Source organism: Hydra vulgaris, chromosome 05 (assembly GCF_038396675.1).
Source record: "Hydra vulgaris chromosome 05, alternate assembly HydraT2T_AEP".
Lineage (NCBI taxonomy): Eukaryota > Metazoa > Cnidaria > Hydrozoa > Anthoathecata > Hydridae > Hydra > Hydra vulgaris.
The window spans coordinates 32,902,219-32,916,038 of record NC_088924.1 but is presented as its reverse complement, the minus strand read 5'-3'; the positions used below and the strand labels follow the sequence as shown (position 1 = coordinate 32,916,038).

General features: G+C 29.6%; 1 protein-coding gene across 1 annotated transcript in view; it reads left to right on the top strand.

Moving 5' to 3' along the window:
- The first annotated feature begins 11,173 nt into the window (after window positions 1-11,173).
- Window positions 11,174-13,820, top strand: part of LOC100197868 (plastin-1) — a 52,841-nt gene continuing 50,194 nt past the window's right edge. The window contains exons 1-2 of the mRNA XM_065797946.1: window positions 11,174-11,352; window positions 11,602-11,792. Of these exons, the coding sequence (XP_065654018.1) occupies window positions 11,640-11,792 (153 nt within the window). The 5' untranslated portion in view covers window positions 11,174-11,352; window positions 11,602-11,639. The remainder of the gene's footprint in view (window positions 11,353-11,601; window positions 11,793-13,820) is intronic.

Sequence of the window (13,820 nt, the reverse complement as noted above, 5' to 3'; positions counted from 1 at the left end):
GTTTGTTATTAATTTTATATTATGTTCTGGTTGTATCGAAGAAAGTATTTCATATTTATTTCTTTGATGATGCGAATTCTTTAAAAAAAAAAAATTTTCTCTGCCAAAAAATAAGTTATTTTAGTTAATAATTTAACATGACTGAGTGTGTACCTAACAGCATTTTGTCACATCAGTGTCCACCTAACACTATTTTGTTACATCAGTGTGCACCTAACACCATTTTGTCACATCAGTGTGCACATAACACCGTTTTTTTACATCAAGTGAGTACCTAACATTTTATCCCCATCAGTGTGTACCAAATACCGTTTTGTCACAACAGTGTGTACCTAACACCATTTTGTTACATCAGTGAGCACCTAACACCATTTTGTCACATCATAATGCACCTAACACCGTTTTGTTACATCATTGTGTACCTAACACCATTTTGTTGCATCAGTGTGCACCTAACACCATTTTGTCACCAGTGCACAGTGAGAACAATCCATTGAAGTTGGTGGCAAAAAATAGAATAGTGGCATTTATGTAGATATTAAGCTATAAGAGTCATTTTCTGAGGAAAACAAGACAAAAGTACTGTTGGCTCAAAAGTGATATCCTCCAACCACGCTCAAACTAATGCTAAAGGTAAAAAAGAGGTTTTTAAGTTGTTTTTTTTCTATATATATCTAGTTCATGAGTTATGGTCAGTAAAACTTCTGGCCTTTTAACACTTGGAAAGTCTTTGGGATTTTGTGATATTTAAACTAAGTTTAAAGGCAATGAAACGACTGCATCCTAAGTTTCTTTTTATATTGTGAAGGTATATGTAGAATTTTCAAGCATATTTTAATTACATTTATCTCAAAACTTAAATCGTTGCACACAAGGTTCTTTAATCCTATTTTTGAAAGGGTATTTAATTTTAACTTAGGAGGTATTGCCTACAAAAATGCTTATGAGTTATCAGACTGTCAAAAAATGTTTAAACTAGCGTTCAAGCTATTATGGGAAGTGGGAAGCGTCCCAAGATTGAATGTATCTATTATTTCCATTATTATCATTTTTTCAATGCTAAAACAAAAAAACTTAAGAGGTAAAACTTCATTGTTGAATTCCAAAAGTTAAACTTTTCGTTTATTTAAAAAGACCGAATGTCACAGCGGAATTACTCAATATATTATATATGTTTTTATCCTAACATGCATTGTTTAACTCAAGGGCGTAAATAAGATTTTTTAATGCTTCAGAAATGACATTTTAGAGAACTGTGCAAAATCAAGAATGTTCATGCTTATGTAAAATGAGAATGCTTTGCAAAAAATTACGGTGATTGAAACGAAGTTACCTAAAAAAATCAACCCCCTTTCCTCCTCCCTCCTTAATTTAAATGTAAGGAAAATGAGTAATCAAATTTTTTACTATCTTATACTAAATTAAAATTCAAGGTTTTTAAATTTCATTTAATAATCTTACAGTGTTCAAATGGTATAACAAAGTATATAATAATAAATATATATTTTGCTTCCCAAACTCCAATGACCGCAATTTTTGCAAAACATTTTCATTAAGCATAACCATTCCACGTTTTTTATATAACTATGAAAGAACTCATAGATCATATTAAATTTTAATTCAAAGCTGTTTAAAGCGGCCTCAACAAAGCTACAAACCAATAACTTTCCTCCGGCAGCTTCTCCGACACACAGATCTTTGCCACAACAAGGTTCTTTATAATTGTAGCACTGATTCTGTATTTGGTTAATTTTGCAACACACAAAAAAAATTCCCATTACAAAGATGTCATTATCCAATGAAGCATCGTTTGATTTTATTGACATCAGAATAGTCATGTTTAAACTTCGGAAAAACTAATTTGTGAATTTATTGAGTTTTAAATCAACCTTGTACACACCTATGAAGAACTTCTGTAAAATGTTGCTTTAGTGAAGAAAATGTCTACATGCCCATTTTTTCAAAAACTTTTTTTTTCTCTGAATTTGAATGGTAGAACTATTTGACAATGGTCGTTCAACCAAAATCTTGATTTTTTATCAAGACTTTTAAAAGAAAAAAATTTGACTTTTTTCTGTTGGCAATTACGCATTATCTGATATTTTTATTCCACGATAAGGCCGATATGACCACTACAGATAAGGAGGCTACTTGTGGTTGTAATCCTCTATCAACTTTATAACACCGAAACATGAACCTTGACGAACAAGGCTACTGCGCGGAGAGACAAGTTGAGCGCGATACTACCAGGGACATGGTGGGGATCGAACTCGGATCTCTCGCTTATAAAGCGAGCGCTCTACCACGACACCACTACCGCATCTTCTTTAAAAAATTCAATATTATATTTATATATTTGATGCTAATCTCTTTAGTTTAACTAAGGACTTGCTTAAATTTTCACACTTATGATAAATCGTCTCATTAGGTGCTATTAAAACTTGTTGTAATTGTTTGTCGGTAAAATCATTCAAAGCAAATATTGGACAGTGGAAGAAAAAATTAGGGTAGGTCGCATTGCAGTTGAGTTAGAAACCAGCCTACTCTTTGCTGCGTTTAAAATTGTTACTCATTTCTCTATTCTGGTACTTCAAAGATAAATCTTGTAACATAAAGAAACCATTTATATCTGTAGCAATAATATTATAGAACCATGCAAAAATTTTTGTTAAGAGTTTAATGGCATGAATGTAACAAATTGCATTCATGCCATTAAATCCAATTAAAGAAAGTAACCTTCATATCCACATATCACATAACACATATCTGCAAACTTCATTATAAAATGCAGTTGTATAACTCATTTTTACAGTAAAAACAGCACGAGATATTTTCACCACTACACCATTTAAAAAACTCGAGATATTTTCACCACACACTATTGTCAACGCATGTTGCTATGTTCTCTTCAACCTCATCTAAAATGCTGTTTAAAGGGTTGTCCTAATGCCTTTGCATTTGCGGGGCTACACCAACTACAATGAAAAGTTTGGAGGACTTTCTAAATGACTTTACAGCAACAACAAAAAAGAGGAACACATATCTATGGGATATCTCCTTAACACGCTTGAATAATATTTCTAGAGTGTCTTTTATATATTTCACACCGACTCAAATTCAAACAATGAAGAGTAAGTAAAAGGTTCAAAACAATTTACGGCAACAAAAAGAAATTTATCTAGCAGTTAATGTTTAAAAAAAAAACATTTCAGAGTTGATTTCCCCGTAGTTAGTGAGAACATCTATAATCGGGGATGTTTGCAGAAAGCGCTCTTCGAATCAAAAGAACTTAGCGAAGGGACACTTAATAAAATGTTCAATATAGTCATAATTACAATAAGCTGTCAGCAAACATTAAAGCCAGAATCTTTTTGGCTACACTACAAAGCAGTATACCGTTGATATTTAGATGTATATGATTGGTATGAAAATCCGTCAACAGTGCACAAAGCACATCTTGACATGGAGCATAAGTAATAACTAACTCACCAGTTCCCTCGGAAGTTTTTGCATCTAAAGAAGCATCTAAAACAAATATTATTGGCAACATCGTAAGTTACATGCTCGCAAATGTTCAATGACATCCTTCGATCCTCTAATCAGTTTTATTTCCTTGGAATCTAGACAAATAAAGAAAGTTGTGCACAAACTTCCAGAAGAACTGAGGAATTTATAATTTTAGAAATGAATAATAGAGAATAATAGTGCAATTAGAACTAGAATTATCAGAACTAATAGAAATTATTAAATTAGAAGTTGAAATAATGAACGATTTAGAAGATACCTATAAAGATTATGGAGAAGATAAAAAATACATTTCTAAAGTAAATATAAAAAGTAAAACATGAAATAGCGAATGAAATAGTTATGACGATGTTTATTCTTTTGCTCTTCATTAATTATTGGATAATCTTTTTGCAAATATTTTCAAATCATGTTGTAGAGAATACTTTTCTGAGTAAGATGATATCAAGTTTTATTTTTGATGAAAAAAAGTTGTGATAAATTTTAAGTTTTCATATGCGTAATAAGATTTTTTTATTATTTTGAAAAATTAACTTAAAACTTTCGGAAGTTAAATTTGATATCATTGAACTTGAAAGTTTTCTGGTATAGCTTTTTACGCTGGTCAAGAACCTTTTTTCAAAATTAAATTTGCTATTTAAGAAAAAAAGTTATGAGTAAAAAACAGAAAAGGAGAATTGTGCGGTTGAATGAAATACGCTAATAATAAGTGAAGTAGCTTCTTAAATGCTTAATTTTAAATAGCTTCTTTTTTTAATTCATCATAATAAATCTCCAACTATAAGTTTTTTGTATTGAAAAAATTTTTTAAATGAAATTTTTCTAAATTTAATTAATTGACTTTTACTGACTGCTTTTATTAAATGGTTCTAATGAATGAAATACGCTAGTTACCCTCTTGCTAAATGCGGTTTTTATTAACTAATTAAGTCTCAAGTGACCATGCTCCATAACTTTTGTGCATAAATTTCAAATGGGTTATTGTTAAATCTATTTTAATGTAAAAGATGCCTGGAAACAACTTGCATGAAAAGAAAAAAGAAAAGTTATACAGCGAAGAGCAAGTGGTTAAAGTACAAAGCGGGGAATTTTCACTTAACAAATCTGGTAGATCATTCAGCATACCAGTAGCAACTCTTCATAGGCGTGTCCACGGCATAGGTGAAATAATTCGCAGTGTTTCAAGCACGAGATTGTCGAAACAATTTGAATCAGTTTTGGTAGATACGCTCATCAAATTATCCGATTGGGGCTTTGGTAGAACTTAAAATGACGTCATCACACTAGTTACTGACTATTTTCAACACCAAGGTCAATCTCATTTGTTTCCTAATGGTACACCCGGAAGAGATTGATATAACCTTTTCATAAACCAGTTGAGTCATAGGTAAAGCATCAGAGCCATAGGCAATACTTCATCACTCAGAACAGCCTCTTGCACGCAAGAAATAGTAGCGAAGTATTTCAACACATTGCAAAGAGAATTCAACGTATTAGGTATCAACAAAAACACTCCATATCATTTGTGGAATTTTAATGAAATTGGCGTCTATGGTGATCAACATAAGCAAAATATAGTGAGCCGGTGTCACGAAATAAATATTCCCTATTATAAAACTTTTCCCCGGCCGAAATATACTTTCCGGAAGGAAAATTTATTTCGAAATAATATTTCCCCTCATGTATAATTTTTTCCTCTATCTGCGAACAAAATTTCCTCTGTTACATTAGTTCTCCATAAATATTTTTTTTAATATACAAATTGATATGATTTCGCAAAAAAATGTTAAAGAATGATCTAATTAAATACTAAATCTTAATAAATAAACTCTTTAAATCTCTTTAAACGCTCAATAAAAAAAAAAAAATGATTGTCAGATAAGTTTGAACTCGGTTTCTTTAAACAAATTGATAACAGTAACTAAAATTATGTTTGATTATTGACAAAATAACTTCGTGCAAGTTTAGAACATTTTTGAATGTTTTAAAAAGCAAAGGCTTGTTAGTTTTCGATTTTTTAGACTATTTATGAACTAGTAATTCAAATCTGTATGAGTATTTTGTTATGCTTAGTAAAAAAATTTCATAAAATTGCGGATCATTTTTATGGCATAACTTATAGTTTTTATTTATTATAGTTATTTGCTATCAGTAAAGAACAAGAATATTTGAGAATGTTTATTATTCAACTAGTTACATAAAAGTACAAAACTATCAAATATAAGTTGTTTTTGTTTTATTTAACTATTTGAAACAAGAATATGCAAAAAGAAGAAAGGGAGGTTCTGGTTATATATCTCGGGAAAAAGGTATATCCTTCGAAGTATACGAAAGACGATAAGAGGAAACTTCGAAAGAAAGCAGAATCTTTCCGGTTGGTACATATAGAATTATTTCATATCGAAAATGAAAAACGACTACAACGAGTTGTAATTGGAGAAGAAGAGCGAAACCGTATAATACGAACTTTCCATAGCAACATTGTTGGAGGATGTCACTTTGGGCCACCATCAAAAAATGCAACTGAGAGGTATTGGTGGAAGTTGATTTCAAAAGACATACGCGAATTTGTCGGATCCTGCCCTGAATGTCAACGTGCGAATCCTAACAACAAACCATCACCTGCGATGCTCCATCCAATCCCAGTTCATGACATTTTTCACCGTTGGGGAATAGATCTAATTGGTCCGTTGAAAGAAACTAAGAACGGAAAGAAGCATATTGTAGTAGCAACAGAATACCTGAATAGATAGGCTGAAGTTGATTCCATTGCGGACGAAGATACGGATTCTATTCATTTCATTCTTCGTCTTGTATTTAGATTTGGGGCTTGCCACATTCTTCTTCACGACTAAGGACGCGAGTTTTATAACAAGTTCGTGGAAGATCTTATATAGAAATTAGACGTAGAATCCGCAATAACGTCAGCTAATGAACTGACAGAAAGGTGATAAATGGTTATACTCTTTTTTTATTTTTGCATAGTTTTTATAATAACTTTTAAATTTGTTTTTTGTGTAAAAAAGGGGCATTATTTAATAGTTTTAAATGCAACAGTTACTAACTATAACTTATTTATTCATTTTGCACAATAGGTTCAACCAACATTGATTACATAAATAATGGAGCTTGTTAACAACGAAGCAAACGACTGGGATGAATTTCTTTTTCCCGGTGGCTTTTGCATCTCGAATAAATAAACAAGTTTCTACAAAATACTCTCCCTTTAAGATTATGTATGGAGTTAAAGTTCAGATTCCAATCGATTTGGAAAACCGGACAAAAGAGATTTTTCTGTGGGATACTAAAATTGACGAAGCCAAACAAGGATTACGAATGGATGAGTTCGCTGAAGAAATTGGCGCGAAAAGAAACGCAGCCAAAAAGAACATCACAATGGCACAAAATATGCAGAAGAAACGTTACTATATTAAACATTTAGCTCAATCATTTGCAGGTGGCGAAAAAGTTTTGAAATGCAATAGACGCAAAGACGCACAAACGGGCAATAAGTTAGCTCAAAGATTCTACGGCCCTTACACAATAATAGATGTTTTAGACAAAAGAGTGTATTGGTTGCAATATAAAAAAAAGAATATTGAAACAAGTTGTTAACGCTATCAACCGAAAAAGATGGAATAAACCACAGGAATACGCCATGTCAATTAAACCTGCAACCTCCGGTCAGAATACTGATGTAGTTATAGTAACAGAAGCATTAAAAAATTCAGTCGAAAAAATTGATTATCAAAAAAAGGTTTCAAAATCAGAACCCTAGATTTCAAAGTACAATCTAACAATTGGAGATAAACAGATCCTGACTTCAGACGCATGGTTGAACGACAGAATTATAGATGTGGTCAACAAAATGGTTTTAACACATCTTGGTAACAAAACAATCAATCAACTCTTCTAGTTCAGTCACGATCTGGGTTCAAAGCAGTCATCTATGAATCGATCATCTTTCTTTACGACGTCAACCATTGGGTGACAACTGCATGCATTGAAGGAGAAGTTTTGTATTTAGATAGCCTTAATAGCGTTTCAAACTATGTTAAAGCTCAAATGAGACAAATCAATGTTAGACTTGTTAATCCCAAAGGTTTTCTTCCAGTAGCAGTAGTACCATGCGCACTACAAACAAGTGCATCGGACTGCGTTTTTATGCAGCTGCTTTTGCATTTCAGTTGGCAATTTATGGAAAAGATGGTATGACGCAAACATTTAAAAACAAAATGATGCGCTCTCATTTCATTTGCTGTTTGGAAACATCAATCATCACACCTTTTCCAAAAACCGTCTCACTTAAACATGAACGCAAAAAGGCGATGCAAATTATCAACATTTAGAACATATTATTTAGTATTTTTAAACTGTATTTTAACAGCTAAAATACGTTTTTATTTTATTTTGATAGTTTTTTTTTTTTTTTAATAAAATACTGGGGGCTATGTGAAAATTCTGCATCAAGATCCGCCATACATATTAACGTTCCTTGGTCATAATTAAGATTCAGGCATGTTATTTAATAAATAAAACAGCGTTACAATAATTACTAAAGTTTTATCAAAAAACAAAAGTTTTAGTAAAAATTTTATTGGGGGAATACTTATTACGGGCGGAGAAAAAGTAATGTATCCCCCCCCCCCGGAATGTTTATACTAGAATATACTTGCCGGGGAGAAAGTTTGTCCCGGTACATACTTTTCGGGGGGACAAAAATATGGGGGAACATTTGTCACGCGACACCGGCGTGGTGCAAAACGGCCATTAAAATTGGTTGGCAACAATCAAAAATCCATTATAAAGTTAGAAATTGCATTAATGCTGCTGATAATTGTCTTGCTCCATACATTATTTTTAAGTCAAAAAAACGTCCGTACAGAGATTGGTGTTTAAGTGGTCCAAGTGATGCCATATTCGCTTTATCTCCATCCAGATGGATGGAAGATAATCAACTAGTGCAGTGGCTCACTAACGCAAAAGATTATTATACATAAGTCAAATTACAGTTATCTAATTTAAAGTATTCATATTTTAGTCATAGATGGACATGTTACAAATGTCACTTGTCGGGTTGTACATATTTGCATCGAAAACAATATCTTGTTAATTTTCTTACCAGCTCACTCGTCACATATTCTGCAGCCACTAGATGTTAGTGTTTATTGCCATGTCAAAAGAGTTTGACGCAAGTTACTTTAATAGTTTTATGCAGAGACAAAGTTCAGCAACTTATCAAAAGAATGTTTTAGTCACCTGCAAAAAAGACTTTTCCGCTCTGGTGAAGTTTTTACACGTACCCAAATAGTCACTGGGTTTCAGAATACTAGCTTGTTTTTACTCGACATCAATAAAATCAATCAGTCTAAGTGGCAAGTTGTTAATACGTTTGAAACACCGTCATCTGAACCTGAGCCTTCATGAATCTACACCATACCCTCTGAATCTACACCAACATCTAGCACCAGCATATGTCACATAGCATCAGCTCCAAAGTCACCTTAAAATTCATCCTGTCTGCAAACAACCTTCAATATTGTAGTAACTCCAGCTATTCAAAAAGAAAATTCAAAAATAGGTTGAAAAACAACTGCAATCAGCCAAATCAGTTTTGCAACAAATGTTTCGTATTCAACACGTTGACACAAAAAAAAGAAAAAATGTAGATGTGCCAAAATTCGAACAAACTTGAAAAACTGCAAAAGTTGAAAGATGCTGAGAGCAAAAAAGCAGCAAAGCAAGCTTAAAAACAACGTAAGGTTAGCTCTTATGGCGAACAGCAAATAAACCAAGCAACAAGCCCAACGAAAATATTAGCTGCAAACCAATTTAAGTGTAAAAAGTGCCGGAAAGTTTTAAGCAAAGCTTTAGCAAGTCAAAATATGGAATGGTACCAGTGTGAAAATTCAAATTGCAAGGTTTTTCAAATATGCTTACCAAAGCGGTACGTAAATGGCGCTGAGTTTTATAGCACCAAAAAGTGCCGCATAACTAAATACTCGACTCAACCTCTAGTACCTCTAAACGACTCAACATCTCACAAGAATAAAAAAGTTTATTTTATTCGATTGATTTTTAATTGTTATTACTGATTGTTTTTTTAACTGTTATTATTGATTGCTTATTGTTTTTTTTTAATAAAGTGCTGTTTTAATTACATATATATTTGCGTATTTCATTCGCCCCTATGTCAGTTTAGAATTGAATAATTTTTTTTTTTAATCTAATAAAGTTTCATAAGAAGCTAAAAAAAAATTATTTGATTTTTATATATTTAAATATAGCTCAATATTCTCTACAATTTAAAAAAAAAAATTTTAATCTTTTTTCCGTAAAAAATAAATAATTAAAATCCTTAACTATTCCATTTGACCCCATTTTTATCTCATTCTAGACTCTTTCATTTTTTTAAAGAAAAAAATTTTAATTTTTGATATATCTTTCTTGTTATTTTTGTTTGTCTCTTTTAATTTTGTATAAAAAATATAAAAAGAATTTAAATCTTTGAAATGTTTTGAATCCTTATAAATTCAAATTATCTTTTAAATATTGAAATATATATTACGTATCGCATTGAATATGTATATATTACGATACGTATATGTACCGATTTGTAAATTTTTTTTAAAAGATTTTTTCTTTTTTGCTTTTTAATTTTTAATTTTTTTATTTTTAGTTTCACTCTTTTTAATGATATTAGAACTTGTTAAATTATATTTTTCTCTATTTCACGAAGGAGCTTGATGATAAGACATTCTTTTGCTTGCTCTAGTCAGATTGTAATTCTATATATTTATTAAATCTTAAGGATAGGTTGGAAAATGTGTGCATATTGACGAAAAATAATAATGATAACCGAAATTCGATTAAAAAACCCAATTTTAATAAAAAGTTTAAATTTTAAGAAGGTAAAATGTCAAACTATTAATCACTATGGAGCAATAGAAAATGAATGCAAAAATATATTTTCATTTTCTATAGCATTCTTCTTTTCATCGTTACTGTTAAATAAAATTATATTTATTTAAAGACACAATTTTAAAACACTCAAAATACTAATTTATTAAACTTTATTAATCGCTTATTAAATTTTAAAATTTCACGGGGGTAAATATTTATTCATTTAGAAATAATAAAGAATTTTTATACTTTTTTAATACTTTTTTCAATGTCCGGTATACTAAACATCTTACATTTAAATGTTCATTACTTATTATATTAAAATGTAATGTTTGTCTTGCATTTATTTCTTGCATAGAACATTTAAATATTCAGTATTTCTTGCATGGAACATTTAAATGTTCAGTATTTCTTGCATGGAACATTTAAATGTTCAGTATTTCTTGCATGGAACATTTAAATGTTCAGTATTTCTTGCATGGAACATTTAAATATTCAGTATTTCTTGCATGGAACATTTTGACGTTCAGCGTTTCTTGAATGGAACATTTAAATCGAAATTTTTATTTGAAAAATTTAAAATTACAAGCGTAAATAAACTTCAAGAGCATTAATAAATTAATTGAAGACTATGAAAAAATTAAAATTTATAAAAAAATGAAATTGAGCAAATATTGCTGTGGTTTTTATTCATGCATTCAATGAATTTTTTCAAAGTAAAAAAGAAATGGCTTCTATTCATCTAGTACTTCATATTTCATCATTTTTAAAAATGTCGATGTGAATGAAAAACTGGTATGATGCAGATTTTAAAAATGAAGATGCACTTTTGAGAAAACGAAGAAAAAAAATCTTTCGATAGCTGATCTTTTAGAAATTACGCAAAACTAAAATTACGCAAGAACTCGTTTTCAAGATTTCTTCGTAAGTATTTGATTTCTTCTCAACTATTATATCAAGTATTCGTTAAAATTTTGCATCCATTAAAATCAGATATGAATGTAATCAAAATAATCATAGTCTATTATTTGTAAACATAAATCTCATAAATCAGTTCTCGAAAATATATATTAGCAACACATCCAACAAAAACATTAATATTGTTTTTATTAATCAAAAAAAATGCACCTTTTATATGTATATATTTTTTTGAATATATTTTTTTGAATATAGATTAAAAAAGATTTGAGTTACAGCTAGTTTTTTAAACAATGGAAGATGATTTTTTTGCAATGGAGAAATACAGTTTGCCGAAAAACGAATGCATTTTTGCAAAAGATAAATATAACTTACCAAATGGTGAATCGTTGCCAAAAGATATAGTAAGGGATGTGGAAAAAGTATTCTACGAGTTCAATACTAAAGTAAGAAATAACTTTATGTGGTTTTTATATATATATATATATATATATATATATATATATATATATATATCGCTTTTGATATATATATCAAAAGATATATATATATATCTAAGTTTATCTATCTATTTAGCTACCTTTCTCTCTCTCATATATATATATATATATATATATATATATATATATATATATATATATATATATATATATATATATATATATATATATATATATATATATATATATACAAAGTTAGACACAGTTTTTCGTTTTGTTTTTTTAATTCATTTATTTAACCATAAAAATATGAAATTTACAATCCTACATCATCAATATACCTTACTAAGGTTAAGTGCTACTCATAATTAAAACTAGTCGATGGATTGACATCTAAAGAAATACATTAAACAAAACAAAGCTCATCTTTTGAAAAAGTAATAAAGTCTGAGTCGAATAAAGACTATGGAAAAACTCTCGAAAAATTAGGTTGTGTTGCACATACAAAATAGATAAGATGAATACTGATTTATTCAATAAATACTTACAAATATTCGAACTTAATTACGAGTTAACCCAAACAAAAATAAAGTTAAAAATTTTTTTTATTTAAAAAAAGTCTCATTAACTGCGCCTTGAGAAATTCCCTTTTGGTGCAATTTTAGGGTCAAAAATATGGGCAGTTTTGACACCTCTAAAACTTTGCTAATTTTGCTAATAAACATTAAAGTAAGACCTGTAACTTGACCTGTAACTTGACCTATAACTTTTTGTAGTGTTGCAAAACTATTGACATTTTAAAAATTTTCAAATTATCAAATAAACATAACTAAATAAACCAACTCGTATATAAATAGTATAAAAAAATTTTTTTCTAATATTTAATTTGGGTCAATCAAGTTGTAAATCAATTAGTTGTTAATATATATATATATATATATATATATATATATATATATATATATATATATATATATATATATATAATATATATATATATATATATATATAGACAATATTTTTTTAAAAGTCCGCCACTCAGTAAAAGTGCTCTCTACAAAAAATTAGTACTAGATTCAAATGTCTTTTAAATAATAAATTTTTTATAGGGGTCTTCAAGACCCTTGAATATGTCTGTGTTTTTAAACTTCAATACAATTTCACTTCATTTGAATATTAGAAAAATGTTCATGATCATGAGAGACCCTTAAAAATATTTTTTTTATTTAAAAGAATTTTAAATCTAGTATTATTTTTTTGTATAGAACACTTTTTGTGGGTAGCATATGTAAATATATATATATATATATATATATATATATATATATATATATATATATATATACATATATATATATATATATATATATATATATATATATATATATATACAGTCCCTGGCAAAATTATTAGACGTACTTGAAAATTTTATAAAAAAATGGAAATTATCTTGTGATACCATACAGGAATTGTGTATTTACCAGGTGCAATATATGTTTTTTGCTTATCCATTTGATTATCTATATTATATTACAAATAAAACATTATTATGAAAGAACAATATGTATTTATTGACTCTTTAAAGAAAACGGACATAAATATACTTAAATGTCAATATTTTGTTGAGCCACCTTTAGCCGCTAGAAGAGCTTTAATTCTGCGCGGCATCCTGTCAATGCAGGACTGTACCATCTCCTACATTTGAGGATGATAATTCCAGACGTAAATTATTCTTTCTATGAGTTGAGGTTTGTTTGTAATGACATCTTTAGCCATTTCTCTTTTCATCAACTCCCAAACATTTTCTATGGGGTTCAGATCCGGGCTATTACCCGGCCAATCCAACAGAGGAATATTTTGCTCTGCCAAAAAAGCTTTGACAGATCGAGCTGTATGGCAGGGAGCTCCATCTTGCATAAAAGTGAATGTTTCCCCATTTGGAAACCATTCTTGGAGCTGCAGAATCAACCAATTTTGCAAGACATTTTTGTACTGGTCTTGCTTCATCATACCATTTACTACGTACAGACGTCC